This window comes from Anas platyrhynchos, chromosome 8, assembly GCF_047663525.1.
Source record: "Anas platyrhynchos isolate ZD024472 breed Pekin duck chromosome 8, IASCAAS_PekinDuck_T2T, whole genome shotgun sequence".
NCBI classification, from domain to species: domain Eukaryota; kingdom Metazoa; phylum Chordata; class Aves; order Anseriformes; family Anatidae; genus Anas; species Anas platyrhynchos.
The window spans coordinates 18,188,755-18,209,523 of NC_092594.1; the positions used below are offsets into that span (position 1 = coordinate 18,188,755).

General features: G+C 60.8%; 1 protein-coding gene across 15 annotated transcripts in view; it reads right to left on the reverse strand.

Annotated features, from left to right (window-relative positions):
* Positions 1 to 4,060: 4,060 nt before the first annotated feature.
* CACNA1E (calcium voltage-gated channel subunit alpha1 E) overlaps positions 4,061 to 20,769 on the reverse strand; it is a 101,875-nt gene continuing 85,166 nt past the window's right edge. For 8 of the 15 annotated variants that reach the window (XM_072041559.1, XM_072041558.1, XM_072041563.1 and 5 more), the window contains 10 exons: positions 18,922 to 19,018; positions 13,269 to 13,374; positions 12,135 to 12,242; positions 11,580 to 11,680; positions 11,064 to 11,170; positions 10,468 to 10,576; positions 9,423 to 9,551; positions 7,870 to 8,050; positions 7,559 to 7,752; positions 4,061 to 7,094 (listed from right to left, as the gene is read on the reverse strand). In XM_072041559.1, coding sequence (XP_071897660.1) covers positions 6,558 to 7,094; positions 7,559 to 7,752; positions 7,870 to 8,050; positions 9,423 to 9,551; positions 10,468 to 10,576; positions 11,064 to 11,170; positions 11,580 to 11,680; positions 12,135 to 12,242; positions 13,269 to 13,374; positions 18,922 to 19,018 — 1,669 coding nt within the window. In that variant the 3' untranslated portion in view covers positions 4,061 to 6,557. The other 7 variants (XM_072041566.1, XM_072041568.1, XM_072041564.1 and 4 more) reach the window with 6 other exon arrangements.

The following is a 20,769-nucleotide window of genomic DNA, read 5'->3' on the forward strand; positions in this document are numbered from 1 at the left end:
TTGGAAAATGCCAGAAGCCCCCTTTATGGGGGATCCGTGCCCTGCTGCTCCTGGCAGCCCCCGCCGGCTGAGCTCACTCCCCAGCTGCAGCCTCTTCGAGCACCTTGACTCATCTTTTCCAGCCGCAGGGCTCACGTGCCGCAGAGCCGCTGCCGTGCAACCTCTTTTTATTTCTGGAGGAGTGAGGGATCTGCACAAACCTACAGGTGAAAGAGAAGCCAGGGCTGTGGGGCTGAGGCGCAGCAGCAGCGCAGGTTTTCAGGGGGAGCCCAGCAGCGGGTGAGCACAGCCCAGATATCCCCCAGGCTGCCTCCTAACAGCAGCGAGCTGTCCGTGAGCAGCTACTCTCAGCAGCACTGAGCTCACATCTCCAGATAATTCACCCTCGGAACCAGAGCCACAACGTTTTGGCCTTGGTAGCCACCTCTAGCCAAAGCCCCTCGCTTGATGGGGCTGTTCCTGCCCCCATTAAATAGGATTTGCTTCCTCCACCCCGAGCCGACGTGGTTCAGGGAGCGAGCATCACCTCCCCCTGTGCGCCCAGATGGCCCCCCAGCAGTGGGGCCAGCTGTCAGCGTGCCACACACAGCAGCGAGCCCAGGGCTTGGGGACAGCATCAGGGGGTGCTCGGGGACCTTGTGGTGCCACCTTGCAGACATCTGCCCTACAAGCATCGCAGCGCTACGACGGTGTGAAAGAGCAGCCGTCAGGTTGTGATTTTTCCTTTTATTTTCATTAGTTCAGCCTCACCCTCCTGTTTTTAGGGTTGCCTGCGTGGGCATCTCCAGCCCTACTGCCCTCCCCGCTCCCTTTTGCTTTTGCCCTCCTTCCCTTTCCACGCCCACCATGCGCTTGAACACAATTTAATCCCCAACCAGCAGCACCAGAGAAGCCAAGCCAGGCTGAGGTTCAGCTTAACGGACCGAAAGCCACTAAAAAAACCCCAGCCAGCTGGTCCAGCCCACAGCTCCCCAAGCTGCTGCTCCGAGCCAGCCCCGCTGTGCAACCCCCAGGACAGCCGTGGGGCTGCCAAGCGCCCAGATTGCCCCAGCGGGGCGGCGAGCCAGAAACCCGCAGCCACTCGCTGTTCCTGCCAGAGCCCTGGAAATGCAAATAAAAGCGTGGCAGCTCGAGGGGCAGCGTGCTCAGTGAGGCTGCACCCCAGCCACGTTTCACATCTGTCCCCATGTGCACCGAGGGTGCCGACGCGGCTTCCCCTGGCTTTGCTTCGGGTTTCTGGGGGCTGGTCTCAGCCACGGCACAGAGACGCAGAGAAAGGGGAGCTCGTGGAAAATACAGACGCCAAAAAAACTCCCCCTGCCCAAGCCCCTGCAGGGCAGCACCAGGGGCAGAGTGTGCAAAAGCAGCTTTCTGGCCTCATTTCAGCTGGAGGGAGACTGCCACAGACCATCGTTGATCTGCTTCCTCCCCAGGCTGAAACCTGAGCTGGTCCCACAGCCTGTAATAACATCTCGGAGTTAATTCACTGGGGCTGAAGCCATCTGTGGCTAAAAATAAGGTGTAATTCCTTCCTAAGGGGCTCATACAACACACCTGCAGCATCTTCAGCTCACACAGCTGCTGGGAACAGGGAACAGGCACCTGAGCTTGGGGCCAGGACAGCAGGGAGGAGAGGGAACACAGCACACTGATTTCTCCTGGAAATCCTCGATTTGAGCACACCAGCAGTTGCCAAAGTACCCTCACCTCTCCGGGTCCTTTCCCCCTGCCCGCAGCACCCCCTTGCACGCCTCTGCTCCTGTTTGTGCTGCACAACACAGCTATTCCTGCTGCATGGTGCCAGACGATGCTCCCCGAGGGGCAGGGAGGGCTTGCTAACCCGCAGCACCTTTGCACAGCTCGCGCTGGCTCCCAGATGTGCAAAAAAAAAAAAAGGTGAGACTTGCTGCCGTGGTGTCACACCATGCGCTCAGGCTGGGACAGGCCCTCCCAAAATGCCACCTGTGTAAGCGAAATCCACACCTTGGTGAGAAAAATATTTTAAAGGTGTGATGGCACTGCTATTTTTTTTTTTTCCGATTGATTCGAGACCCAAAGGAAATGAGCAGCGGATTGCAAGCTCACCTCAATGCCCCGGGGACCAGGGTGGGCTGGTGGCTCAGCCACGGCCACCCCTGCTTCATCCAGAGGCTGCAGAGGTGCAGCTCTTTGTCCCCAAGTGCTGACCCCGGCACCGGGCACTGCCCGCTGAGCTGAGCACAGGAACGATCCCTGCTGGGAGGCAAAGCCCTTGGATTTATTTCCTTCCTCTGCTCCTCCCGTTTCGGAAAGGAAAAAACACATCGCTCGCGACGCTCGCGAAGCAGATCTGCGAAAATCAATCTGCAAATCGCATCAGCTATGGCACAGTGCTCCATAAATTGACTGCCTGGGTCCCGGGGGAGGCAGCGTGGGAGGGAGCACTCGGCTGGCTCGGGCAGGCACCCCTACGTCCTCACCCCTGGCTCCCCAAGTGGCACCGGTACCCCCCCTGGGATGTCAGAGCATCGTGCCCATGGCAGCTTGACCTGGGGAAGGGGAGAAACTGAGGCTTTTTGGGGAGCTCTTCCCTGCTCTGTGCCATTTAACCAGAAGGGGCGGTGGGTACCGAGGCAGGACGAGCCCCGTCCTTCCTCTTTCTCCTCCTGTAAAGCTCAAGGTGACCCAAAGGAGCTCCCCAGGTGCTCCCAGCAGGCAGCATTCCCCAGCTGGAGATGAGCGAGGCGGATTTCCAGGTCAGCCCCTTGGTGTTTCCCCTGCTCCCGTAGTGCCTGGCAGCTCAGCACAGCACAGCACTACGGCACCAAGCAAAGGGCAGCAGGAAGGTCGCTGCCCAGAGACGTAAGGACAGGGGAAAGGATGAAAATCACCAAAACCCAGGCTGCTGGAGGAGCGCAGCACAGACTGCAGGTGCTTGCCCAGGCCAGCCCGCCACGTGGCTCCCAGCGTGAGCAAGCACAGCCCCACTTCACAGCCCACACACATCCTCGGCACCGGGAGAGCGCGCCTGTAGGCACCACCGGAGGAATGAGAAAGGGAAGGGGTGGACGAGAACCACCCCCGGCAGCTCCCCTCCGAGCTGCTCGGGAAAAGCTCCCAGATGCTCGGAAAGCACCGGCCCCTGCGCTGCTCGGGGACGCCTCTGCCAGCAGGACCGAGGTCTGGCACACTGACAAATGCACCCAGAGCCTTCGTTTGGCTCTGCAGGGGGGCCCGGAGCAGCCACAGGTCACCTCTGGGTGCCACCGGTGTCCCCACGGCTCCCCAGGGCCCTGCCAGGAGGAGCAGCCCCAGCGCCCCCGCCAGCATCTGTTCCCGGGGAACTTTTGTTCCCGATTTATCCCCTGTCTCCTGGAGCTATTCTAGGCAGGTACAATCTGCATCGCCATTGTTATTCAGATGATGTACGGATAATTTTAACCTTTCTGTTCCATTTGTCAAGGTTTTTCTTTTTTTTTTTTTTTTTTTTTAGCCTCCCTGCCTGCCAGCAGAGCGCTGCCTCTCCGGCAGCAGAGGCTCCCCGTTCTGCAGCACCCATCTCCCTCGCTAGGGCGAAGCTCTGCCACCCCTAAAATCCCTCTGGGGGTCTTCTCCATGGCCCCAGATGTGTGGGAAAGCAGGAGAAGGGTTTGAGCACTCAGCTCATGCCATCCATCACCTCCGCAGGGAGGTCTCATCGTGGTACCAGCCTCCTGGGGACCCGCATGCTCAGTCCTGAGCCTTTGGGGCAGTTCAGATTTAAGCCAAAAAAAATTTAAAAATGTTAACGCAAGACTTGTGGCTCGCCAAGGAGGAGCCGTGCTCCTCATAACGCTACCAGAACGTAGCACGGTGATGGGAAATCAAAGGAAAAATCACAAAGGGCACCACCACGGCAGCTCCACCCTCTGCCTGCAGGCTGGCCCGAAAACTTTTAGCACTTCCAACAGCTCTGCACAGGAGCGACGTAAGCCCTGATTTCAGCATCTTTGGTGGAAAACCCACCCGAAAGCTCCAGGCCGGGCAACAGGAGCTGCAAGCACCCGACCTCCGCGTGCAGCACAGACAGGGCGCGGGGCGGTTCTTTACAACAAGGTTTTATTTTTCTTTCCTTTTGACAAAAAACATTGAAGTTGTACATCGCCGCCCGTCGGGCCGCTTCCCTGGCCGGGTCCGAACGAGCACGGTTTGTTACAACATCCCGCCCCGGCGGCGGAACATCTCCCACCCCCCCTCGGCTCCTGGCGGCCACGCCGGGGGTCTCTGCCCTCCGAGACCCTCGGGAGGGACACGAGGATGGGAAGGGGGCGGCCAGCCCCAAGGGGAGATGCTCCGGGGCTGCCCCATCTCCCCGCACACCCCCACGCCCCTCTGTCCCCCTCCTCCCTCCCATGGTCAAAAACGACCACCGACGGCAGGTCGGGGGCTCGGAGCTGGAGGAAAGGTCCAAAAAGCCAGGGAAGAGAGGTCGTGCAGCAGCAACGTGAGTCCAGCGACTTCAAAAGGAGAGACGTGGGCTGCAACAGTGCCCGGGGGCTGGTTCCGCTCCCCCCTCGGCGGAGTCCTTCCCATGGTTCTCCCGGGGTCCTTTTTGGTTTCGCAGGCTTGCTTTGGAGGTGCCGCCTGGTCCCCGCGTGTCCCTGCCTGCCGCGGGAGCAGGAGCGATGGCTGCTGCGGGAGAGGCAGGATCGGGGCATCTTCGTGCCCCCCCGAGGGGAAAAAATAACAAAACAAAAAAAAACAGGCTCTGGTTTGCTTTGTACAGTTTCCGTATGTTGGTACAACACAGGTCTCAGGTAGCAAAGCTCGGGTTCGCCGACTGGTGCCATGGCGCCTCCTTGCACGCCCAAGTCCCCGCCACTGGGGTGGTCACAGCACCAGACACAAAGAGCTGCCTCCTCCCCTGACCTCGGGCTCTTCCTCGCTGCCTTTGGAAGGAGAAAATGCCAGCACCTACATTTTAGGGACCTACAGCATCTCCTCCTGCAGCACTGCCAGCCCCGTCTGCGTCCCTGTCCCCCACGGGGCATGGCTCGTCCCCAAGCACGGAGGCTGAGAGTGACGGAGGGTTTTTTGGGGGACTTTGGGGACTGTTTTGCAGCTGGAAGTGTCCGATCAGAAAAAACAAGGGGCTGGCAGGGCCAGCAGAGGTGCCCCCACCGGGCAGTGAGGCAGTAGGGGTTTGGTTGCACCACGGAAACCCCTTTCCTGGGTGAACAGAGGGCGCTTTGGCCATTAGAAAAAGGGTTTTTGGTTCACGACGAAGCCCGGCACAGGGCAGGATTTGCTTCTTGCAAAGCAGAGCAGCTCTGGGGGAGCTCCCTGGGGGCAGGGACTGATCCGCACATGCAGGAGCGGGGCCGTGCGTGCCCATAGCATCTCTCGGTGGGGAGCAACGGGGACCAAAGCCAAGCCTGGCCAGCCACAAGTGCCGGGGGCAGCCCTGGGGACACCAAGCAGAGGATGAGAAGGGCAGGATGAGGTCTGTCACCTCCCCGGTGGGCACACACCAACCTGAGCGCACCAACTCAGCACCCTCCTGCTCCCCATGGCCATGCTCTGGCTCCCCACAGACAAAACTCACAGCCAGGGCGGGCCACCGGGCACCACGGGGCCATGTAATTACCACATTAATTAATGACCGGCATGGGGCATCCCGCTCCCGCTGCCACCACACGGCACGGCTGGGCCACCCCTAGGGCAGCAAGCGCGATTCCCACCGCTGTGATCGCCAGGGGACAAGGGGACCGAGGGGACAAGGGGACCAGGGGGACGTCCCTGCTTCTCCGTCACATCCACCGACATGCAGCGAACCCCGCAGAGGCTTGGTCAGATGACTAAAACGAATCCATGTATGTGTATATCTTTATATATACAGCATATAAATATATATACACACACATACCGTATGTACACGCACACCTAGAGTTAGTTCTCCGTGTAGAAATCCACCCAGGTCGCTGCCAGGCGGGGTACATTCGGCAGCGCCGAGCCCCCCTCGCTGCTCCCGTCTGCCCCAGTACAAACCAGTTGGCGTTGGCGTGGCCCATAGGGGCAGGCACAGCCGCTCCCAGCCGCCTCGTGCACCCTGGCCCCCCGCACTCGCCCCTTCCCCGGGCCGGTCTGAGACCCTCGGGGATGAAGGCTCAAAGCCACGGCAGCACAAACCCGAGCGACTGAGCCCTGGGACCCCCTTGCTGGGTTTTTTCCGGCCGCGGGGAGCAGAAAACCATCGTCACGAGCCTTCCCGGGTCCTGGGGCTCTTGCTCGTCCCCGGCCGGGGCCGCTCCACCTCCAGTCAAATGCTTCTCTGTGCAGAAAAAAAAAAGTGATCGTAATAAATGAAAGTCGACAGATTTTAATTTTTTTTTTTTTTTTTGCACAAAGACTTTTTTTTTCCCCATTCCGGTCAGTTGGGTTTTCTTCTTTTTTTTTTTTCATTTTTGTTTTTTTTTTTTTCATTTTCCCCTTGCGTTTGGTTTTGGTTTCGTTTCATTCCCAGGCGCGGCGAAGAGCATGCATTGGGGAGGGCAGGGCGGCGGGGGCGGCGGTGGCGGCGGCGGGGGGGGCGCAGCCTTCTAGCACTTGTCGTCTTCCTCGGTGTCGCTGAGCACGTCGATGCTGGCCCCGCACATCACGCCCTGCCCGGCCCCTCGCCTCCGCCGCCGGTAGTGCCCGTTGGGCATCTGCCAGCTGTGCCGCAGCGGCGGGGCCGAGCCGATGGTGTTGGAGCGGCCCAGGCTGGTGGCCACGGCCGCCTCGAAGGTGAGCGTCTCCTCCTCGCCGCAGTCCGAGGCGTGCGAGTCGTCGTGCAGGGCCAGGTAGGGCTCCGAGATGTAGCGCTGCGGGGTGGACGGCCGGCTCGGCTTCCCCGCCGGGGAGCTGGAAGACTCGGTCAAGCCGGCGGCGTTGGGCTCCTTGGAGAGGAGCGGGGACCCCCCTTCGGTCTCCTCGGGGGGCGGCGAGGCGTCTCCGGCGGCGTGCCGCAGCATGGAGGCGTAGGAGAGGAGGGGACGTGGTTTGGGGGGTACCGGGGGGAGCTGGCGGCGGCCTCGCCGGGGCGTGCTGGTGTCCGAGATGGAGGGGATGGAGCTTTCGCTCAGCGAGCCGGTTCCCTGCAAGGCACCGAGACACGAGGGGGGAATGCAGGGGCTGAGCTCTGCTCGCGGCGGCGAAAAGCACAAAAAGGTTTTGGCGTGCCGCAGCCAGTGAGAGCAGGGAGTCTGCAAAGCCGTGGTGGGAAGAGCTAACTGCTCTCCAGCTGCCGGTCCCTCTGCTCCGAGCGCTGCCACCTCCAGCGTTTGCAGCTGGGACACCCCAGCCTTGGCAGGGAGCAGGTGCCACGGTGGTGGGATTGGCTCCAGAGGCACCAAGATCTTTGTCCCCTCTCCCCACCACACCACAGGGCACACCGGGCATCCCCAACCCACCAGTGCCACGCCAGGGGACACGGATAGATGCCACCACTGGGAGGAGAGACACCGCAGAGCCCCCATAATTGGGGCTTATCTCCCCAGCTTTGGCAGGGAGCTCTGTTTTTAAGCCTCCTTTTGCATTTCCAAAGGTTTTCTCCACCCACCTGCCTGTTGGGTGTCTGCGACCTGCCCTCGCTGGGTGACCGGGACTCGCGCCGCCGCTCCGGGGACTCGTCGTGCGCCTGGGGACTCCTCTCCTCCGAATTGCAGCGGGAGATGTCGGGGGACAGCAAGTGCTTGCGCTCTTTGGATCGGCCCCGCTCCCTGCCGCCCGAGCGGTGCCCGTCGGACCTGTGGCCTGCAGCAAACCCCGTCAGTCCCCGCTCTCCATCCCCAGCAGCGGGGACGAGAAGGGACACTGCTGGGCTGGTTTTTGGGGATGGGAAGGGGCTCGCAGCCGCCCGACCCCACTCACCCGAGTCGGCGTTGAGGCGCCGGGCGGAGAGCTGGAGCGAGGAGTGGTAGCTGCGCCGGCGGGACTTGTAGGTGTTGTCGCTGCTGCGCTCCATGGAGAACTCGTCCAGCCAGGAGGTGTTGGTGCGCTTGTCCCGGATGGTGGAAAACGACCGCCGCATGGAGCTGGTGTCCGTCACCACCTGCAAGCAGCCCCGGCCGGCCGGGGACGGGGTGAGCGCCGGGGTGGGCGCTCCGTGGGATGCTCCAGCAGGACCCCCCCCACCACCACCCACAGCTCCTTAACGCAATGGGGAGGTTTTGGGGAGCGGCCAGCCTGGGCATGGTCCCCCAGGATGATCTCAGCACGGATCGGGGGCAGGAGGGAAGTGGGTTGAGCTGAAGCGTGCTGCTCAGCAAAGCGTGCGAGCGTGGCTCGCGGCACGGCCAGGTGCCAGGGGAGGGGTGGCAGCATCCTGCCCATGGCACGGGGACAGCACGGGTGCCGTCCTGGCATCCCTCCCGCCTCGGAAACAGGACCAGCAGAGCAAACAGCGGCAGTGAAAAAGAAATCATTACAAGGGAAGGGAGGCAGGGAGGGCCCTGCCTTCTCCAGTGGTTATTTTCCCAGCTTTTACACATCCCTCCCTGCTCCTGGATTATCCCCATGTCCCCTTGCCCTGTACTCATCCCCTCTCTCCCCATGCACACTGTTGTTTTATCAATTTTCCTTTCCTTTTGCTCTGCCATTCTTCTTCCTACCTTCTCCCTTCCTCCTATCTTGCATTCTCATATGTTTTGTGGAAAGCATCACCCCCTTATATATTTTCCTTTGCTTTGCTTTAACAGCTTTGTACCTCTCCAACCTCGAGTCCTTCTCCCTGTCTCCTTTCCTCCTCTCCTCCCAACCATCTTCCCCCACTGCCAAATGCTCGGGGAAGTCCACCAAAAAAAGCTTCCCTTCCCCTTCACGTCCCCAAAGCACCCTGCAGCAACGCCACGCTGCACCCGCACCCACACGGGGTGCTTGCACCTCTGTCAGAAACCACCGGCTTCACGGTGAAGGGTTGCAAAACTGACCCCCCAAAAAGCTCCCGTGCCTCGGCCAAGGCTGAATACAAGACAGAACAACAGAGAAACCAGGCAGACAAACGAGGAGGTGAAATGTGGCCTGGGCTCCCCCGGACAGACTGTCCGAGGACACATGCGGACAAGCACATGTGGCGCGACAAGGGGAAGAGAAGGAGAAGGCATTTCATCCTCTGGGACCTTACAGCCGGGCAGAGACCCCAAAAACCTCACCCAGAGCCTGGGGCTGGAGGAAAGGAGGGGTACCCCATTGCCTGGGGGCCCTGCTACAGGTCCTGCTCCACCACGGACCAGGTGCTCGGTGCTCCTGGCTGCTCTCCACTGCTGGTCCCCACCAGACACGAGGACAGCAGCTGTCCTCCTTGTGAGGCACCCCAAATACGGGGAGATAGGGCCACGGACCACTGGGGGGCTTCCTCGTGGAGAGAAGCACCAGCGTTACCTTTGCTCGGACCCGGCACCCGTGGGGGCTTTGCTTGGTTTTACCTGGGGATCCACAGTGAGACGAGGCATGGAGGAGGCCCTCCCAGAGACAGCGTGGTCCTGAGTGTCCACGGGAAGGTAGCTGCCACGGTTAGAGGGCTGCACTCTTTGAAACTCCCTAACCTCTGGCTCCTGGAAACAAACACACAGCCACGCTCTTGGGATGGGGTTGGGTCACGGCAGCGCGCTGCTCCTGCGGCTCTGCAGGGGACAGCCCAGGTCCACCAGGGCTGGGTTTCACAGGGGGCCAGAAGGGTCTGAGACAGATTGTCAGGATCAAAAAGGATCTGCATTTCACAGCCTGGTGCAGGTGAGCCCATATGGGGACCTTCACGCTCATCTGATGCCCACCTCGCACCTCTTTCCTTCCGATGGTGGCAGTGGAAGCCCTGCCTGGATCAGCCCGTCCTCCCGGGCTTTGCCTCCTTCCCAATTCCCAACACAGGGGAATTTGGCACAGGACGTGGCAGCGGGGACGGGGAGGGCCACACGTGTGCGTGGGACAGAGCTCACAGGGTGCGACAGAGCACGGGGACACGGAGCGGGCTGGGGAGGCACGGGGGCACGGCGCCGCGCCCGACGGGCGTCGGGGTGGTGCAGGGCTGCACACGCACAGACACGGAGAGGCAGAGATATGTATATGTATATATGTATCTGTATATATGTGTACGTATATATACACACACACACGGACACGGACACGGCTGCCGCCCGCCGGAGGGGTGCGCTCCCCCGGGTGACGGTTTGGGAGCTCGCTTCGGCTCGGGGGGCAGCAGCACTGACAACAAAATGAACACGGATCCGAAAACATCAGATACCATCGCTCAGCACGGGGTGACCCGCTGAAACGAGCGCTCAGCGGGGGAAAAAAGAGCAGCCTGCGGAGAGAAGGATATTTTACTGCAGGGCATCGCGCCGCGCTCGCGGCTCCGGCTGCAGGAGGCGAGGGGCCAGAGCCCACCATGCCAACGGTCCCACACCTCCCCGTGCCCACCAGCGTCCTCCTGGGACCACAGACAAGCGCCCTGGAGGCAGTGCGTGACTTTACCAGAGACTGGTGCTCCTGGAACTGCCCGTGGGCTGGGTCCATGCACGCCAGCTGGAAGATCTCCTGCGGTGAGAGCGGGCTCAGCGAGGGGAACCCGCTCCGGCTGCTCCTGCAAGGATGGTTCGGCTTCAGGGAGAGCATGAGAGGGGTACTGCCATCGCTGGGGGTCCCCACGCTTGCCCTACAGGCTGAGACCCCCAGGGCATACACCATGCTCCTTGGAGAGCTCAAATGGTGCCCAGGAAGGAGAGGACAGTGGCACCGCAGGTCCCATGGCAGCCAGGGGCCATCCCAAACGCAGCACCAGCAATTCAACCATCTCCTTTCCCCATGGGACAGCGAGAGGAAAGGCTCAGTGCTGTCCTGCAGCCAGCATTTGGGTGGAAATGGTTTGGGAACTCAGAGGTGAGCCCAGGACTGCCTGCCACCTGCTCCCTGCTCTCAGCCTACAAGCAAGGAGACCCTCCTGGGTAAGGGTGTGCACTCAGAGCTGGATGCTCCTGCTACAAGGTGTCCGTGTGGACACCTCACCATTCCCCCTTCCAGGAGCAGAAAAGCTGCAGAAAAACCTCACCTCTCCTCGGGGTGATACTCACAGGCCCGAGAGGGTGTCCTGCTGGAGGTACGGCAGAGCCTTCGCGTTTGAGATGATTTCCTGCGGCAAAGAGGAGGGCTCCATGCGCTGGAACATGGGCGCGTTTTTCTGTGATGGAGGAAAGGGAGAAGCTGAGCCTGGACGAAACGCAGACGAGCGTCCAGCGCTTCGCCAAGCACGCTTCCGCTGCTTCAGAAGGCGATGGGGTGCTCACATTTACCATTGAGGATGCACAAATGGGGTTGTAGTAAAAAAAAAAAAGTCATGTGCACCGACATCCTCACCTCCCGAGCCAACCACTCAGCCAGAAACCCTGGCATGACCCCCCCTGCCCATGCGTCACCGTGCTGCTCCCCAAGGGGTGAGCAGGGGCTGATGAAAGCCACCACGCAAGGCAGGAGCCCCTTGGACATCTCCCCTTGGCTGTTTCCAGCGCAGCAGCAGCCAGGTTTGGTGAGGACGTGGTAAGAAGTGCTCTGAGCTCCCCTGGTCCCCGCGCGCCCTCGCGGAGCCTCACCTGCTCCTCCAGCTGCTGCCTCTGCTTCTTGGCTTTGCTCTGCTTGTAGTAGTCCATGATCATCATGGCTGCGTAGATCTTGCCAACAGTCAGGTCAGAGGCTGAGAGCACAGCAGGGGAAGGAAGGGGGGATGCTTTTACGGCAACAGGAACTGCAGGTCTGAAGGCACCAGCGCTCACCTCGGGAAGAGCCCTGCTGTGGTCGCCCTCAAAATCTGCTCAGTGCTGGAGCAGAGAGGGCACCGACCACCCGGGGGAGATGGAGGTGGCTTGGCAGCACCACGATAACCCACCAAGGCCACCATCAGATGTGGGGGAGCTGTGAGCAGGAGGGTTGGGCCAGGTGGCCTCCAGCAGCTCCTCCCAACCTCAGCCACTTGGATCAGCCCAGTGATGCTCAGCCTCCTGCCCCTACGTGCTCCAGAGATAACTTATGAGAGACTCTGGGCTCATCAAAGGGTTTTTTTTTTTTCAGAAGGACTCCCACGAGCACAAGCCCTCATCCCACCTCTTCCCCAGACAGGACCGGGGCTGCAGAACTTGGCAGAGACTCACTTTTTGGCATGGGGACCAAGAGGTCGAGCATCTTCTGAGACAGGTGAGGCCAAATGGTCAGGATCTCCTTCTGAAGCTCGGAGTCTAACTGCTGCCAGTCTGCACCACCTTCAACAGCAGGGAAGCAGCGGTCAGTGCGCACCAAGAGCTGGCGCCTGGGCCCATCCCAACACCCCCTTCCCACCCCGAAGAGGGGCCCCCTCGCCAAGACAAGCAGCAAACCAGCTCTCGGGGCTGGGAGAGCCACGTTGCATCAGCCAGCCGGCTCTCCTGCTCCTGCGGGGAAACTTTCCTGCCATCCCCTCCATATGTGCCGCCACCTCCCATCCCCTGCCCTCCCACTCAAAGCTGCCATCCTCGAGCTCGCCTTGGGTCCGTCTCTGCGGCTCCGATCCTACTGCAGCCCACACACACCTGCTGCTGCCCCACTTTCTCTTTTCTGGGGAGTGGATCATGTGCTGGTGCAAGAGCAGCTCTGCCTGGCTGAGATCCTTGAGCAGGAGGGGGGCAGAGCTCTCTGGCCAGCGGCGAAGGGATCTGCCATGCTGAAAGCCCTGCTAACGCGTGCCAAAGCAGGGAGTAAATCCTGGGAGCAGGAACGTGGCCAGGCTCAAATCTCCGCTTTATCATCCAGCCAGGGTTCAAACCCGGTGTTTCAGGGCGCGGGCTGCGCACCGGGCTTCTGCTGAGCTCGCCCTGGGTTGGATTTTCTGAGCTGTTCCCAGGGGACGATTTATTGCAAGTGGCATGTTTCCGCAGAAAGCTTTTGATCCGATGAATCAGAGCGTTTTCAGCAACAACAACAAAGCAGGTTTTTTTTCTGCTCTGAACATAAAATGTTCCTTGTGAGACGGATTTATGCTCCGCAGCCCTAGGAGGCCAGGCACACGGGACTGTCTCCCTCCTCGGTTTGGTTTTGCACCAAAGAGGAAATTCTTTTCTTCCTTTAAACTCTGGGCATCGGGATATTTCTGCTCTCTAGCAGCAGCTTCTCTTGCAGGAGGAGGCAGATATTTGCCTGCCTGGGTGCATCACCCCCATCCACGAGGCTCAACCCCACTTTGGCTCTTGTGATGCCTGCGGGACCACCCCAAAACCCCCCTGCTCTGCCCTTTCTCGACCCCCCGACGTTACCTTTGGCGATTTTGATGTCCAGGGCGGTGCGGATCAGCGCCATCAGGGTGGAGGTGAAGTGGACCGTCATGTCCTCGGCCACGGGCATGTTCATCAGCACCAGTCTCTGCGCAAGAGAGAGAAGAAAACAGCGGACGGAAAACAATATCGAAAAACACATCGACCGGGCTGGAGGAAAAGAAATCAAACGTTAAACGAAAGGAAGAAAAAATAAATAAATAAAAAGAAAAGGAAATTAACAGGAAATAAAAAATAAATAAATAAAAATAAAAAGCAACAAAGAGTGTCAAAACAGCACAGCCAAAAAAGAAGGGCAAGGATCACCCCGCCGCCCCCGCCCCCGGCTCCTTCCACCCCAGGACACCGGCTCACTGCCTTCCAGGGCTCCTCCTGCGCCCCAGGAACGGCCCCTGGGCCCCCTCCCCAAAAAACGAGGCTGGCACGGGGCCGCCGTGGCACCTCCCGGCACTTTGGGGAAGACGCCGCTGAGCCAGCAAGGCGTCGGAGATGCCAGGGAGGGGGAGAGGGGGCTCAGGTCTCCGTTCCCGGGTGGTTTGGCTTTCCAGCTCTCAACCCTTCCCAGCTGGGGCAGGGGAGAGGAGGGTCCCTAACCTGCGGGGACTTCGGCTCGGTTCCTCTCGCATGCTACATCCTGGCGCCCCCTTTTTGCGTCTTTCAGAGATGAAGTTTGCCAGCACATGCACAGGGTCCGAATTATCCGAGGGTGGGGAAGGGGAAGGAGGGGGGGGGGGGGGAGAAAAAGTGCAGGAGGAAAGAGAGGAGGGCAACCAAGGCAGGTCAGACACGCCATGCTCCTTCCCCACCCCGGGCAGGCGGGGTGCAAACCGAAGTGACCAGATCCACTTTCCAGAGAGTATATTTTGCTTTGAGAACACCTGGGGTCGTCCCTTCCCTTCCCAGTCCTTCATCCCCCGGCTCCTCGTGTCCTCTCCCTGCCTTCAACCCTCCCTTTCTCTCCTGGGGGGCTGGCACAGGTGTGAACCAACACACGAGAGCTGGAGCAGGGGCAGCCAAGGAAAGCTCCAGTTCGCTCCAGGCGGGCAGCCCGTGGCTGCACAGCACCGGCTCCTGGCCTAGGGGCTCCCACCCCAAATCCTTCAGGGTTCCCTGGGTGCCTGCTCTGCTCCCACGGGGCCAGGGCTGCCCCGGGAGCTGTAGGGGGGAATCTCAGAGGTTTGGCTCCGGTGTCTGCCCCGCACGAGCCGTCCTTAGGATGTCTCGTGCCGATGTGCCTGGCTCTTCGTGCCCCACGGGGCTGCTCCTGTGGTTTGCATCCCTGCAGCCCAGCGGGATCCCACCTCCGTAGGCTTTTAGCTGATTGGGAATAGGGTGGCTGCCAGCCCAGGGGATGAACTTGGGCCAGCGTGGTCCTGCAAAAACATCCCACCTTCCTCTCCTCATCCTCCTCTTCCTCTCCACCTCCAGGCTACCCCTACCGCTGCCCCTCTCCCTGCTCTCCCCCAGGGCTCTTCCACCCCACAGCTCCCCAGGCTTGCAAGTGACGATGCCAGCATCACCTGCACGGGCAGGGGAGACCAGAAAGCGTGGCCGGGACCCCTGCGGGCACACCCCAGGAGCTGAGGACGGGTGGGAAGCCCCCGGTGCCTCCCCGGCTCCCCCAGCCCCACCTCCCGCCAGCTCCTGCCGGGCTCTAGCCCCCCGTAGAAGGAAGGGTTGATCTACCTTATAGGCCACTTTGGAAGGACATCTCTTGCCGAGGCCTAGCGGTGGTGACATAAGAGTCAGCATTTCATACATCTCAGTGTAATGGATTCGGCCACTGCTCATGGAGGGGGAAGGGGAGGGAGGGAGATGCAGAGAGAGAAAGAGAGAAAGAGAGAGAGAGAGAAAGAGAAGGAGGCATTCCCAGAGAGCGGAAACAACGTACGGACAAAATAGTACAGGGAACAGGAGAGAAAGGAAGGAAAAAAAAAAAAAAAAAGAAAAAAAGAAAGAAAGAAACAACAAACGGACAAACAGGAAAAGAACAGGAAACCCGTTAATCAAGGCAAATCATACACGAGAGACTGTCCTGCTGCGGATTTATAGCACTGCTCACACAGACCCAGGAATGCCGGCGGAAAGCCACTCACCCCTCTCTCCGCTGCTGGCCTCAAAGCGCCTGCCCCGCCAGCAGCCCGGGGGTCCTCGTCCTGCCTCACCCCGTCCCTACAGCCCCCCCGGCAGCCCCCAGCTCGCCCCACGGGTTCCGGGGCTGTGTGCGAGTGGTATAAATCAGATACACGGCGCTCGAGCCATGGGTTATCGGGGGTAGGGCGCTTCGCCCCACAGCGACTCAAAGCGCTCGGTGGCCGCCGTGTCCTGGCTTCCCTCCCGGGGGGGGTCTGGGGGTTGCTTCGGCCACCTAACCCATAGCCAGAAGGCTGTGTATCCCCATCTCGTGGGGTCTATGCAATTGGGAGGCAGCGTCTTGCATAGAAGGCAGTGGGCCAGGGTCACTTGTCAAAGGAAGATGCCCAGTTGCTTCCGTCTGGCTCTGCGGATGGACCGCGTCCCCACCATGCAGCAGTGCAAAAAGGCATGCTGTAAATCGGCTGGAAAAAGAAAAAAAGAAAATCAGGAGGGAAAAAAAGTTGTGCATGCCATGCTCCCCGCCCTGGCTCTCTCCCGCATGCGGCTGCAAGTTCCACCAGGTTGGAGTTTAAAGAGTCTCGGCAGAGGCAGCTGTTTGGCCCTTCCAACATCGATTGGGGTGCCTTTGGGTTTCCCCCGGGGGGGGCAGCACGGAGGGACCCCCGCCTCGCGCTCCTCCACTCGTAGGGCCAGCCTAGGATCGCCACAGCGAGGGGTGCTCCAAAAAATGCCCCGCGATGGGCTGAGGGGTTGGGGCTGTGCCTCCCTCTCGCCATACAGCCAGCGGGATGCTCAAATGCGTCTCCCCTGGGGGCGCAGGGCTCGGCCACCTCTTCTTCCCCTCGTGCCAAGCTGCTGCAATATTTGGGGTGGCTGCGGGGCAGGGGACACCTCAGCAAAGCAGAGGCACCGACCTCTGCTGCTGCATCGCAGCGGGGCTGGGAGGAGGGTGCTGGAAAACAACGTGCTGGGATGCTGCTTCCCCAGCCCTGTGCTGAGAGCAGAGGGAAAAGGCAGCGAGAAAAGGGCCAAAGAGCCCCCGCCAAGATCAGTCCTGGTGGTTCAGGGGTGAATATGAGACAGAGACCACCTGCAGGGAGGGTTTGGGGCACAGAGCAGGTGGGACAAGCCGTCCCCTTTGAGACCTGAGACGTTAGAAGGGTCAGAGGGAGGATGACAGCAAGACCAGGGGCTGTTAGGTGGGACGATGAAGGGAAAAGATCCAGGTCCGTAAGCGGCACCGCTGCAGAGCTGGCTGTGCACTTGCTGTGCCTCACAGCGAGGTGACTTCAAGCCTTCACACTTGAGAACTTTGTTCGGAAAGGAAGCAAGACAGTGAAATTGCACCCGCCGTTCCCTGCGGGGCGGATTTCAGCACCCACAGCATATGCCAGGCTTTGTCTTGTGCGCTGAGATTTCCCTGCACCACGAAGGAGGAACAGATTCCCGTGAAAATACAGAGATTGCAGCAAACCCCAGCAAATACTGCACGAGGACCGTGCTGTTCTCAGACGGGCTGCAGACACCTTAAATCTGCGCTGTGCCCAGACCCCACGTCCCCAGGGAGGAGGAATTTAGGGCAGATCTGCCCTCCCACGGGTAGGAAATGACCATAACCGTGCCGTCGCTTGCTGTTGGGAAGAGAGCACAGGGATACGGAGCGGTGAGGGAGTAGGTTTGGGAGCAGATGTCCGTAGGGACACGAACACCAGGGATGCTTGCAGGCAGCAGAAGCGATGCCTGCTTTCCTGGCTCATTTCTGCCTGACTGCCAGAGGCAGAAGGGGCTGAAGAAAGGCAAGAAGAGCCCCAAGGAGTGGAGCAAGACACGGTTACAAGACCTGCTCTCCCCAGCACAAGGACAGTTTGCTGGACCTCCACGGGAAGGCTTTCTGCATCGATGCCCCCTTGTAAACCCACCTGCAGATTCACTTCCACACCCTGCTGCACCCCTATGCGGCACCCCGGGGATGCCCAGGCACCACCTTGCCCAGAGCACCCCGTCCCCCACGTCACAGACACGTTTTGGGCTTTTCTGCTAGCATTTGTTGCCAAATAGCCTGGTAGGAAAGGGGTGTGGGCTTGCTCTCTTACGTTATTTTGGAAGTTAGGGCTCTTGCTGCCTCCAGGAACCTGTGCACTGCGTGGGGCAGGCAGACCAAACTGCAAGGTGAGTGTAGGGTTGGCATTTGGGGATTTGGTCCATGGTGGCAAAAGTGTGACGTCCAAGGGGGTCTTCCTTCTTCATCAGTTCCCTTCTGGGAATTGCTCCAGGCCAGCAGGAACCCCTGAAAATTTCTCAGATCCTCAAAATCCCCAGCTTTGGGGGACAGCATTTTCCAGTTAAGCCCTGACATCAACTGACAAAGAGTAGGAACTCCTCCTGAAGGCGTCTTCTGTCCTCGGGACCTCAGCACAGCCCCAGCCTTTGCCAGGAAGGCGGCAGAGAAGAGTGGAAAGGCTGCAGGGACCCCGTCCTCCAGGAGCTGAGACATCTGAGGGTCTTGAAAGAAGCACCCACCTTTCCCTAGACCCCTCCCAATAAATGAGATCATCATGTCTGGTTTCCTCTGCCCTGCTCCTGGTGCCAGCCCATCCCATAAGACTTCGGGCAGCAGTGGGGTGAGGCGCTCCTCCCTTGGAGGATGAAGGCTGCGGCCAGGGGTGCCTGAGCTCCCCTGGCACATCTCGGATGCCCGATGGGTGAAGAGGAAGGAGGAGCTCTGGTTCAGCCTGTTGTGCCATGGAGACGGGTGTCGTGGCACTAGGAAGAAGAAGGTGGCAGGCACAAGGTTTTGTTCGGTTGCCACCCCAAGGAAAAATGTAAAAGAAGGTGCAGAGATGCACCAGGAGGGCTGGCCACCCCCTTGGACTTAAGGCTGAGAAGCCGGCTCAAGCAGAGGGAGAGCTGAGCTCCAGAGGCCGGGAAGGAGCCCAGGTGGCCACTGGCCCCCGGGGGAAAGGTGCAGCCCAGGCTGGGGCTGGGACAGACCCCATGGAGCCAGCCTGGCCCCACAAGTGCCCCCACACCTCCTCCCAGTGGGGCTGGCAAGCCACGGGCATGATGCACAAGAACCTGGCTCCCCGAGAGGGTGCCACAGGATGTCCCCAGATGTCCTACAGGGAGAAGGGTCACCCTGGCGTCCCACCCTCCCACTCCCAAGCAACAAAAGCCCCAGTTCCTTCATTCCCAGGAGCAAACCACACCTGAGCCCCCTTTCCAAACAGGCATGGGGGGGGGGGGGAAAGCCCTGGTCCCACTGATGCCACCAAGCGGGGACGGTGGCACGCGTCCCGGCGGAGCTGGGGGCTGGCTGGGGGCAGTGCAATTTCTCAAACACCCCCAAACCCCCCCAGGAGGCTCTGGGCCCCCCCTGGGGGGGACAGCTGCTGGCCCTGGCAGGCCGCGGACCTCTTTAAACTCGAAGGAAAGCAACGTGAGGGTTCCCTCGGGAGGCGCGGTGGCGGTGGAGCGGGGGGAAGGAGGGGTGGATGGTGCGTCCCGTGGCCAGGTTGTGGCGGAGGACTGGGAGGCAAACCTTGCACGCCACCCTGTAGGGGCAGTTCTCTCCTAGGCCCAGAGGAGGCGAGATCACCCGTACTAATTTGTACATATCCTTATACGAGATCCTGCCGCTGCAAAGGAAGCACAGGTGGGTTAATAGGACACTGAGAGGGTGGAGAGCTTAACCAGGGGGGCTAGGACCAGCTGCGGGGCATGGCTCTTCTCCTTCTGGCTCCGTCAGACCCAGAGAGGGGAAAGCTGGGAGCATCGGTGGCCACCTCCGTCACGGGCCAGCTCACGCCTCCTCGCTCAGCCCCATGTGCCACCGACACCTGGTGCTGGGATTTTCGGGGCAGGGGGGGAGGTTGCAGCCGGTTTGGGCCACGAGCCCTGCTGGTGGAGCCGCGGCCTCCCCAGTGCCACCAGCTCTCTGCTCCTCCCGAGGGCCCGGGAGGCTGGCAGCCGAGCAAATCGTGTCTACGGTGTCTGGGGACCCCGAGGCAGGGAGATAATGTGACCGGTGGCTCTGGCGCTAGCACCTAGGTCTCACCAGAGCACGCTCTGCCAAGGGTCCACATTATTATCCCATACACGCACCCCTTTTCCCCCAGGCCCAGTCGTTATCACGGCAGGATACATCCCGTATCCACCCACTGCCGGCTGGGGTAACGAAGCAGTCGATGCAGGAGCTGTGCAGGGCCGGGCGCAGGGGTGCTGAGCCCCCAGCCCCAGCTCCGAGCCCTTTTGGGAAGCGCACGGGGGCCGTGCTGAGGTGCAGCGTGCTGCAGCCTCCTGGGCATCCTTGGACAAGCTGGGAGGGAAACCGCACGAGGAGGCAAAGAGCAGCAGCGCTACCATCCTACCTTTCTTTGCCTCTGGTTTCTCCTCGCCCTCCTCCCCCCGTCCCCTCTCCATCGCTGAGCCAACCGTCTGGGCAGAGCCAGTCCCTGAGCCTGCCTGGCCTCGGACCCGCGTGCTGTCCCCACGAGACCCCTCCTGGGAGAGCTGCTGCCCTGCGTGGGTGCCGGGACCCCTGGGGATGTACTCACCTGTTCCTCGCCCCGCAGCGGGGGCCGGGGCTGCCCCGGTGGCCCCAATACCACCGGCTCCCGTGCACGGCCCCTAACCACCGTGGTTTGCTCAAAAATCAGAGGGGGGCTTCCTCAGGGACTGTGCTGGACAGTCTCCTGGGGCAGATTACGGTTTTAGGCTCAAAAAGATAAAAAATGAAACCGTGGCTGGAGCTGGCCTCTCACAAGACCAGCAGTGGAGGTGAGGTCTCCAAAGGGAACATGCATCTGCCGAGGGTGCAGAGCCAACATCACCCTGGCACGGTGGCGATGGGACACGGCTCCACAGAGGCTGTCCCCAGGCTGGGGGCGGCACGAGCCACCCTCACGGTGCCGGGGCTGGCAACCTTGGAGAGGTGGGGGCTGGCTGGCTGGGGGAAAAGCAAGCCCGTGCCCAGCCTCCACAATCCCCAAACCCCTCAAAAACTCTCTGAATCTCGTCTGCGGGTGACCTGGCAGGAGCCCAGCAGGCCCCCAGCATGTCCCCAAGGCCTGGGACAAGCCACCCTCTGCCCTGCCCCAACAGGAGCCGGGGGCGCTGGGGACCCAGCCATGGAGGCTGCTTGGGCAGAGGCCGGGGAGGATGCTGAGAGGGACCTGCCCACGGGATGGCAGGGGAGGAAAGGGGGAGCAGGAGCCTCCAGCTCTCAGGATAAACACCACGGCCAGCCACGGACGTCTTCAGGCTCTCAGTTAAGGTGCCTGTGCCACCAGGCGTCGTGGGAACCGGCTGGTACCTTTGTAAGGACCGTGGGCGAGAGCAGCCCTGCCCTGGGCACTGCAGCTGGATTTCGGCAGCAGCAGAGGCACTG